At 42.9% G+C, this 10,345-nt stretch overlaps 1 protein-coding gene across 1 annotated transcript; it reads left to right on the forward strand.

Moving 5' to 3' along the window:
* The first annotated feature begins 1,121 nt into the window (after positions 1–1,121).
* On the forward strand, positions 1,122–9,936 carry otop1 (otopetrin 1). Its single transcript, XM_017705369.2, has 6 exons — positions 1,122–1,580; positions 3,552–3,688; positions 4,142–4,200; positions 4,736–4,866; positions 6,730–7,628; positions 8,896–9,936. The coding sequence occupies exons 1-6, from the start codon at positions 1,181–1,183 to the stop codon at positions 9,064–9,066; spliced, it is 1,797 nt and encodes a 598-aa protein (XP_017560858.1). The 5' UTR covers positions 1,122–1,180; the 3' UTR covers positions 9,067–9,936.
* The last annotated feature ends 409 nt before the right edge of the window (positions 9,937–10,345 follow it).

Genomic DNA, 10,345 nt, shown 5'->3' on the forward strand with positions numbered 1-10,345 from the left:
CTCAATGTCCTTCCCAGTTGAAATAAAGGTTGACTGATTGAGAATCATAAAAGGAGACAAGAAGCCATAGACAATATCTTTCTCCTCAACCTGGATGGAATGGGCTTCCAAGTTTTGTAGAACCTCTTTGGCAATGCAACCATGGACCAGCTACTTAAAACACTAGGAGCCTAATTGAAATGAAACTTCCAGGAGAATTTGCTAGGATTCATGACCTGAACCTACTACACATGTATTCATTATGTTGACTTAAAGATGTTTATGATGGAATTCACTTGGATTTGGCCTACTGCTCTATAAACATTATGCTATGAGTTTAGTTTGATTTATTTATGCTATGGTACTAAATGTACGTTAACCCCCTGAGGACCATGACAGAGTTCTACCTATACAGGTAACATTTGATTTTACCGATTGCTCGGAGCCTAAAGGACCGGGCTCAGCATTACATAATCCTGACACACTCATTTTCATGGCTGCAGTTAGAGCTGCTGCGTGTCACACAAAGGCACCTGCTATAAAGGGCTATTGTGGGGCTGCAGCATTGACCAGTGAAACCTGAGTCCAGGCTGCCCACCTATTTCCCATCAAGCCTCCTAAAAGCCTTGCTTCATTGCCTTGGCCCTGGGCGCACAGCTCAGCCAAGCCTTTACGTTACCGGCAGGCGTCGTGCGCCTTTACGCACTGGAGACACGCCCGCTCCTCTACCCGTTCTGGTTGGCGGGTCTGCGCACGCTGGGTCGCATCCCACCCTTTCTGGATACGACCTCCCCCCCTGCGCGTCGTGAGGCTGTATGTTTTCGGCAGCAGGGTCGTTGTTGAGAAGCTCAAGCTGAGCGCCTGGTGTCCTGGGCGCACCGACAGCGCACAGGTGGCCCGAGTGGAAGTGCGGAGGGATGAAACCCAATACACTCGCGCTTAATCTTGGCCACACACATACTCGCACACACACACGCGGGGTTATATAGCAGCCGTGTGTTCTTTCTCCTCGGCCTTCTCAGCTCAGAGCAAAGTTACGCGAGCGCTCTTCGTGGGAGCCCGCACCGGAGCCCTTTTAGCGCAGAGGAGAGAGACCTCGAGCGTGTTTGCGAACTTGTTTGAGTGCGCATATTGATGTTGCGGCGTTTCTGACTGGCTGTTCGGGTTTATTCATTTGCGCCTTTTAGAGCTTCTGGCGACCATGGTGGAACACAGCAGCCTGGACACGATGTTCCTCAGCAAGTACTGTCCCCACTCATCATCCTCTTCGTCCTCCTCCTCCTCCTCTTCCACCTCCTCCTCTGACAGGGAGAAGAGGCTGCTCCGCGCGCTTCGCGGCAGCCTGGCTAAGAAGTACCCGCAGAAGAGCGGCGAGGTGCTGAGCGCACAGTACGGCATCAACCTGCTGCTCGTGGGTGTCGCCCTCATGCTCGCGCTGGCCTACCGAGGCCCATCCGCGAGCGAGGAGACCGTGCTGTCCTTCCTCACTGCCCTCATGCTGGTCCAGCTCATCTGGATGGTCTGCTACATGGTGCGGAGAGAACGGAGGCGCAGCGTGCCACCGGAGAGAGACGCGCAAGCGGCTACGAGCTGGATACGAGGTAGAACACCTGATCTTTCACGCGTTTGAAATTTTCAGCAGGGTCGTTTACTGGTCAGTGTAAGCCACAGATGTAAGAAAAGAATTAGAGGGGTAGAAAATACAGTCGTATGTAAACGTTCGGTCAAAGTTTTGTTGCTTTTAAAAAAGGTAACCATATATGCGGAATAAACTTTCTGCGCATTTTCTACTTTAACATATTGGGGAAACAATAAGCATAAAATATCACGTGCCATAACTTTTGCACAGACCAGATTTTATGTTCTATTTTTTAGATTATAAAAATATCTTAAAACTGTGATTGTGTATCACAGTATGTGAAATATGTCAAAACTTTATCATATAAAGTCTGTACGAACTGACTGTAATCTCTTTGGTGGAATAGATACTTGCGTCATAATTAAATGTAATTCTTATAACGATTAATTTACTTAATATTTATGCATTTTTAAATGTATTATTATTTCTGTACGTCTTTGTGAAACACCACCATTTGCAACGTTTTTTTTGTATTTATTTAAATGCACTGTCAATCTCAAGTTAATAGAACATCCAAGAATTTAATGATGAAATGCATTAGCGACTATGTCACAATTGAGTCGTACAGTTGTGCTTATTACTGAAGCGCAGAGACTAAACATGAAGAAAAACAAGATATGAAACTAGATTCGCAAATTTAGCCGCAATTTCTGCATTTTTAGCGATGTTTTGAAGTCAAATGTGGTTTTTACTAACTTAATTACAACCAGGTTAGCATCTTTTAAGGTTAAAACAACAATTCTTTTTTTGCAGTGTGCTGAGAAAGTTTTCTAAATTTACATTTTCCATATCATTGTTTAGTTTTAGAATTCTTATTATTGTTCCACAAATGTACTTCATGAATACATAGTGAAAGCCCTTTAATGTATTTCCATGAGTTATTTTATCCTTCTACAATACTAGAAATATTGATTTGTCACTGATTTTCTCCCACGTTTTTAGAAACAAACAAAAAAAAAAAACAACCTTTATATGTTTATTGCATCTCAACCAAATCCCATCACTCCAATACAAATGCCCATTACAGAAAACTATGGAAAACACATCTTACCACCAGAATAGCATCAGTCTCTATACAATAATGACAAATAAAACTTCATACATTTTTTTTTGGAAAAAAGTTGGGAACATTATTTAAGAAAGGCTTGAAAACAATGCTTTAAATTTTTTTTGAGAATTGTTAGAAGGTCCTCAGGTGGTGTGGAGACCCTGAGTGACTGCTTATAGCAAGCTCTGATGAAGTCTTTTGAAATGTAGGAAGTTAAGTCTGTTATTGAGTAGTAGCAGTATCAATGACATTGAATTTACTCCACACTCTAATAGCATCTATTCAGCATAATGTACTAGTAGTGAAGTTAAGAAGCCTTTCTCAATGGCACTAAGGAAGGCAGATTCCTACACTAAGGCACTGGTTCTCCGCTTCAGTCCCAGGGGTTGTACTGCCTTGTAGAGTTTCAACTATTCTCAGGCGCAAAACACCCGATCAAACTAAAACTGTGCAGGACCCCCTATTCCTACAACTGGAGTTCAGAAGAGCTAAAGTGGGCACTATAGTGAGCCTTAAGGTGAGTAGGGTTTGTTCTGTTTTGCTAAATTTTGCAATAAGGTGTCCAGAGATCTCTCCTGAGTCACTAAATCAGGCAGGAAAATGACCAGAGCTCTGCACTGTGGCACTAAATCGGACAATAAGGTGGCCAGAGCCCTTCTTTGTGGCACTAGTTGGGCACTAATACAGACCCAGCTCTGCTCTGTGTCACTAAACTGGGCACTACGGTGGCTAGTGGCCACTAAGTTGGGTACTAAAGTGACCAGATCCCTGCTCTGTGGCACTAAGTCAGGCACTAAAATGGACACTAAACTGCTCTATGTCCCTAAGTTGACCGTTGTATGACTGTGGGAGCTGATAGTGGGGCTTGATATCTTCCATGTGCAGGTGGCCTCACCATGCTGGCACTGCTCTCACTCATCATGGACGCTTTCCGCATTGGCAGCTTTGTTGGGTATCAGGCCTGTGTGTCCATCATGCTGGGGGTCTACCCGGTGGTGCATGCGCTTCACACCGTGTCACAGGTGAGCTTGCAGCCATTTGAAAAGATAGTAAAGATTTGTAGGCAACACTTTACCTGAATAATCTTACCTGTAAAGGTACATTGAATCTGAACCTTAATGGATTAAACCCTAAAAGTTGCACTGAACCTGTAAGCACACTAAACTGAACTGTCTTCTCGCAGTTATTGTGACTAAACCATCCACATTTATTAGAGCGCTTCAATTAAATTGCTCATCAGCATCAAATTTTCTCTTCTGAAGTTGCTTGAGGAGTTCAGATGGTCTATGAACAATGACTGATCTGTTCCACACACATCACAGAGCATGAACAACACTGCACTGTCACTGAGTGTGCAGATTACCTGGATCAACTGAATCATCCAGACCACATTCACCCACCCCTTCTTACTCTTTTGGCCTTGAGCTGTGTTTTGAGTTGCATGTGCTCCATTTAGATTTTTTCCTTCATTGCAGGTGCACTTTCTCTGGTTCCACATCAAAGATGTCATCAAGAGATATGAGACATGTGAAAGGTAGCAGTCTACAAACACTATACAGAGTTGATATTGCTATTAAACATAGACTCAAGTAGAAGAAAAGTAGCCAGCAGAATCCAGCTTCAGTAAAAATGTAGGCCAAACTAATGTACTATATAGAAGCTCTTGGTCTTCCAGCATCTATCAGCACAGAACTGAAGTTTGTTCTGTTCTACTTTTCTCTTTTTGTGACCTTTTGATATAAAATAAAACCATGAACAGCAGTAAAGACTACAAGATACTGAACCAACATAACAGAATAAAATGAAACCCAAAGATAGAATCTGAAAAATGTGACTGAAAATTTTACTTAAGTACCGGAAAACAAGAAAATGGAAGTAAATACTCTTCACCTCTAGATCATACAAACCCAAGTGTGGCAGTTAGGTTCAACTTACCCGGTTTTCTGATGGGTGTCAGACTCATGGCCACATAGTGGTGTTCGTAGGTGTAGGATGATATATACTGTATCTTCAGGTTCAAGCTGATGTACGCTGTGTTATTGTGTGATTTGTCTGGTGGTGCTTGGCAGGTTTGGTGTGATCCATGCCGTGTTCACCAACCTTCTGCTCTGGAGTAACGGAGTGATGACTGAGGCAGAACATGCTCTTAATGACCACAAGAGACGACTGTCAGCCCTTGGATATTTCAACTTCACTGTAGGTAAGCCATGCCTTTGAATGTATGTGTATATGAGAGAGCAACGGATTGTGTGTGTTACCTTGTTGGTTTTTAAGTAAAGAAAGTGGACAATAGTCCCCTTGAGGCTTGCTCCACTGGTCCCTGCAAAGGGGGGTGGTGCAGGTAATCCAACGTTTTTATCCAGGTTAAGGTTTCAGACAGCACACACACATGCACACACACTTGCTCCCTTGCCCCTTCCCCCATGGCTAGCCCTCCTCTGCCCGACATGCTCAGCCTGGACACTGCCCCATTCTCTCCCCTCTTTCACCCCAAATCTCTGGTGGCAGTTGCTTTTACAGTAACTGATACTCTACAGATCTCTGCACTCATTTCCACCCAAACACCAGCATGACTGACCCTTCTACTGTTCTGCTCACTACGGTTGATGCGACTATCCAAAAAAAAAAAAAAAAAAACAGATTAGTGATGCAAATATCACTGAAACCAAACACATTGACTTTTCATGTTTTTAAAATGATGGGTTGGAGGGTTGGACCAGCAAGAGGAATCACAATGACTGGAAGAGGAGTGGAGGGGTCTAGATGAACAAAGACAGTAAGACAAAAATGAGCTGAAGCAGGGACCGAAATCAGAACCAGAGAAGGGACAGAAACTGGGAGTGGAGTGGAATCAGAGACAGAGTATGGTTCAGAATCAAGTACTGAACTAAATCAATAACTGGAGCTGAGGATTGAACAAAGAAGGACTCAGAATTTCTAACTAAATCAGAGGCTAAATTAGCAGTCAAATAGAGAACTATAACAATATGTGGCCAGGATCTGAGGCAGAAAAAGAAACAGATAGCAGAGCTTTGTCAAGGGTCTCAAGTGAGTCTGGAGCTGAATCAGGAGTCACTTTAACAACTTATGCAAAAGCTAAACCAGTTAAAGCTTTACCTTCAAGGTAATGGATATTGAGAAAAATGTGGGACAGAAAAGCCTCCTCAGGTACCACAGCCATGGCTGGAAAACTGGACTGTTTGGAGGTAAGGCTTGAGCAACTAGATTGAACCCAGCCAAGTCTGGAAACCTCTCACTCACTTTCTGTAAAATACTTGCCTGCAGGTCAGAACTGGACTTTGTGTAGCACCAGCTTGAATGGAGGACTTGTGTGCGGCTGAAGGCTTAAGTAGAGTGGCTTGTTTGGCTGCAAGTTAATAGGGAAACTAGACTAGCTGCGGTCAGAGAGTTGTTGCAGGCTGTGCGGCATCCTTGACCGTAGGCTGAGCAGCATTGGGCGTTGCAAGCTATGAGCCTTCATTGACTGTGGCTACTATCCCATATAGACATAGTCCTGGAGAAAAACTATTCATAGGAGGATGGGACAACCTTGCTCAAGGAAGTGAAGGGTGGAGCCAGAATAAGAATATGAGAACCACACAGCCACAAACAGGGCCAAAGACAGAGTCAGAATTCGGTTCTAGGCCCGAGACACAAACAAGGGTTGGACCAGCGAGAGGAGTAGAAGGTCAAATCAGAACCAGAGAAAGGACAGGAACTGGAAATAGAGCATAATCAGAGACAGAGTCAAAAAAATCTTTGCTTTCTACAGATACTGAAAATAAATGGTGCACTGTAATCCAGGACTAATGATGCATATTCTCAACAGGAATTGGAGAACAGGTAGGCACATACAATGTAGACATAAAGATGACAAAGGGACTTGGGGAAAAACACAGGGAAAATGGATCAAAATCATTTGATTTTCATTTCATCATTTGATCAATTGCTGATTTGCTTTTATTATGACTATATTTTTCTTTCAGTAATTGGGATACTAAAATTATTGCCCACTTACATTCAACTACTGTCCCTGTGCCTTCCCCTTCTCTCCCTTTTTCAGAACCTGAGGAACCCACTTGTAACTGTACAACAAGTGCCTGCTCCATATTCAGCAGCAGCCTGTATTACCTCTGCCCCTTCAACATTGAATACCACATCTTCGTCTCAGCTCTCCTCTTTGTCATGTGGAAAAACATCGGTCGCACCTTGGACCACCAGACCAACCAGAAGCGTGTACCAGCAGGTGGCTCATGTCTGCTGATAGGGCCTGTACTGGGCCTTCTTGCTCTGGCCAGCTCCATCACTGTCTTGATCATTTACATCATCCACGTGGAGGAGTCAGTGGAAGCCCGTGAAGCAGCCATCTCCATGTTCTATTGCTTTGGCATCGTGATCCTGGCATGCATGAGTGTGGCTGGTGCCTTGGGGCTTCTGATCTACCGTGTTGAAGACTGGCCTATGGACACGACACCCAACCCAGCCCGGACACTTGATGCCAAGCTGCTGCTTGGTTCATCTGTGGGCTCGTGGCTCTTGTGCTGGTGCAGTGTGGTGGCAGTGGGCGGGGCTCAGAGTTACCCCTCTTACCGTTGGAGCAATCTAGCCTATGCACTGTTGTTGGTCTTGGAGAAGTGTGTACAGAACCTCTTCGTCATCGAGTCCCTGTATCGCAGACGCCGTGAGCCAGGAGAATGTCATGCCCACAGCACGACTGCCCATGAGATCTTCTCAGTCACGGCATCCATGGCACCTCCATATGATGGCATCGTAAACCATGCATTCGAAAGTCCAGATAAACACCAGGATGTGCTAGAGAGCAGCAAGACTGACAAGCACACATATGACAAGAAAACCAAAGATGTGTCACTTGCTGTTGGACACGGAGCCCAGGACACACCCAGCAGGAAGAGGCAGGTCCTGAAAAATGTCGCCATCTTCCTGTTCATGTGCAACATTTCGGTGAGATTTTTTATGATCAATGTAGTTTAGTTTAGGCTATTATCTCCAGTGATCCAATACCCTCTAAATTACCCCTGAAAACCTCAAAATCAGCATTCTGCTGGGTATTCCCTGAGCATAAACTTTAAAAACATTCAACATTTATGCCATGATGGTGCCCATAGTGGATAAAACATGGGCCATGTGTTATTTTACCCTCAAAATGGCTGTGGCACTAGTCTGTTGCAGGTTGGTTCTGTAATGAATTGGTTGACCTTTTGCTTAACCACACCTCTTAATATTGATTGTCCAGTAGCTCAACTTTATCAGGGTGCAGACACCTTTGACATGCTTTCAAAACTTTGTGCATGGGGTACTTTTACATTAGGATATGTGATATTCCAAGAGTTTGGAGGAGGACATTGAAATTTCAACAGTCATCTAAATCTAAGACACAAGAGAAGGTGTAGGATTCGGATTAAACAAACTGCTTTAGCCATAAAACTCACATGGAACATTAATATTTACTTTGGGGCATGTGGCATATACATTAGCTAACTAGCTTCAGTAGAGCTCCAACTTTGTTGTTGCTAACCTCACGATGAACATAAATCCTGGTCAGCTTTAGATCAAAATGTAGACCTGGACAAGGTAATAAGACAAACTAAATATCCTTAAAATAATTATTAGTCTACCTATGCATGACCTTTTGGCCTGGTCATTTTTGAAAGTTTGGATGTACTGCTCCAAAATGTATTTCACAAGCAACATTTGCTAGCCTTTCCATTGAAAACTCCTACTGCCACTGAAACAGGGCCCATTGATTATTGATTACATTGATTATTTCTCACACTGGATGCAATGAATGCTTATTCTGTAATATGGATACACCAACAGCTGTAGTAACGTTTTTGGCAGTTATCACAGGCAGCAGCAGTGTTGCTAACTCAGCACCATCATTGGTTATCTTTGGAATGGAGCCGACAGCTGATGTTTTATCTTCAAAGAAATTCTAAATGCTGAATATAAAGACATGACCAATATAAAAAAATTAGCTAGGGAACTAGGGAGTTAGCTAGGGAGTCAACAACACTATATTATTTTATTCTTTTTTCCATAATCCAGGTTAAGAAATGTTTATTCTTTCCACATTTTATTGTTCTCAGTTGTGTTCATTTTAACACAATAAACCAATTTCAGCCCTGGTCAGTAGACAATGTTTCACAGTTTGACAATGTTTAGAGTTAGCATCCTTATTTCATGTGCTGTTTGTGGTTATGTGTTGCAGCTGTGGATCTTGCCTGCATTTGGCTGTCGGCCACAGTTCGATAATGGCCTGGAGGAGGCGTCATTTGGATTCTCCATCTGGAGCACAGTGCTGAACTTTGCCCTTCCCATGAGCCTCTTCTATCGCATGCACTCTGTGGCCTCTCTCTTCGAGGTCTTCCGTAAGATCTAAGTGTATAGAAGGGTTTTCCAGCACCTGACTCGACTGATCTGTGTCCAGGCTCATCCAGGCCGACTGTCTGTGTGTTTCTGTATGTGTAGCCAGAGATGGTTTGGAAGAAGCAGACTGAAAGGTCTTCTCCATGAGTTCTCAAAAACTGGACTTTCCTTCTCCGTAGTCTGACTGGGCAGAAGGAAAACTGCCTTCTCTCACACTGTGACTGTAAAGAAAGAAGAGCTGTTTGCTTTCTCCTCACTGTGACTGGACAGACTATGTCTCTCACACGGTGCTGTGCTGTGGCGCTAAAAAACTTTTTTGATTTACATACATTCAGCACCTTTAGAGCTCTGTATGCTCTCTCATCAAGAGTTCCCAACTCCAATGCTGTTTGTTTTTAAAATTTTCTTTTCAAGTTTCTCTGGGCTGTGGAGTTGAGTTGCTGTTCATTGGTGCTACTGCCTACAGTACACACTCAAACTTCAGGTTATCTTGCAGTTGTATGCGAATGTTTGGGCACCCCTGGTCAAACAATTTTGTCTGTAGAGGATATGTTAATGTATGTTCACAAAGATCAAACTTGTTCATATGACTGTAGGTTAGGGCATTGTACTGGCTTCTAGGGCTGCACAATATAGCAAAAATACTAGCATATTACCATTGTGATATGCCTTGCAATACATCCAAAATGCATTGAAATTGCAATTGATCAAAAATGCACTGGGGAATAAATAATATTAGAGGATTAAAGATGGCCTGGTTTACAGTATTGTGCAAAACTCAGAGACCACTTAAGTGCAAGGTATAAGGTTTTCATTGTCATTAATAAGCATCAAAACATATATTTGACAACTAGTATTTAGTGTGTCCATGCTTTGCCTTTATTGCAGCTTCTATTCTTTTCAGGAGATTTGCTATCATTTTTTTTTCAAAAAATCTTTTTCCTTACCTCCAAAGTTCAATCTTAGAAGTTGTTTGCATTTTTTTGCTTCTCATAGTTACAAGTCAATAAAACCTGACTCTATATATCAGTTTTCCAGGTATAGTTCAGATTTTTTCCTTTTATCAGCAAGTCCTTCTTTACAACCAGACATCCTTTTACAATGTATGGAAACACCTGTAGATTGTTTCAGACCTGAAACAAGACTGTAGCTTGAATTTCTCCTGTGTCTCAAAGATGAAAGCTTTAAAGAGTGTTTGGTTATTGCTTGCTTTGACATCTCCCTTCCACATGTAGGTTGTGTCTCCTATTTCTTGAAAAATGAATAGCCTGTACATAATAGCCATTTTAACC

This window comes from Pygocentrus nattereri, chromosome 14, assembly GCF_015220715.1.
Source record: "Pygocentrus nattereri isolate fPygNat1 chromosome 14, fPygNat1.pri, whole genome shotgun sequence".
Classification (NCBI taxonomy): domain Eukaryota; kingdom Metazoa; phylum Chordata; class Actinopteri; order Characiformes; family Serrasalmidae; genus Pygocentrus; species Pygocentrus nattereri.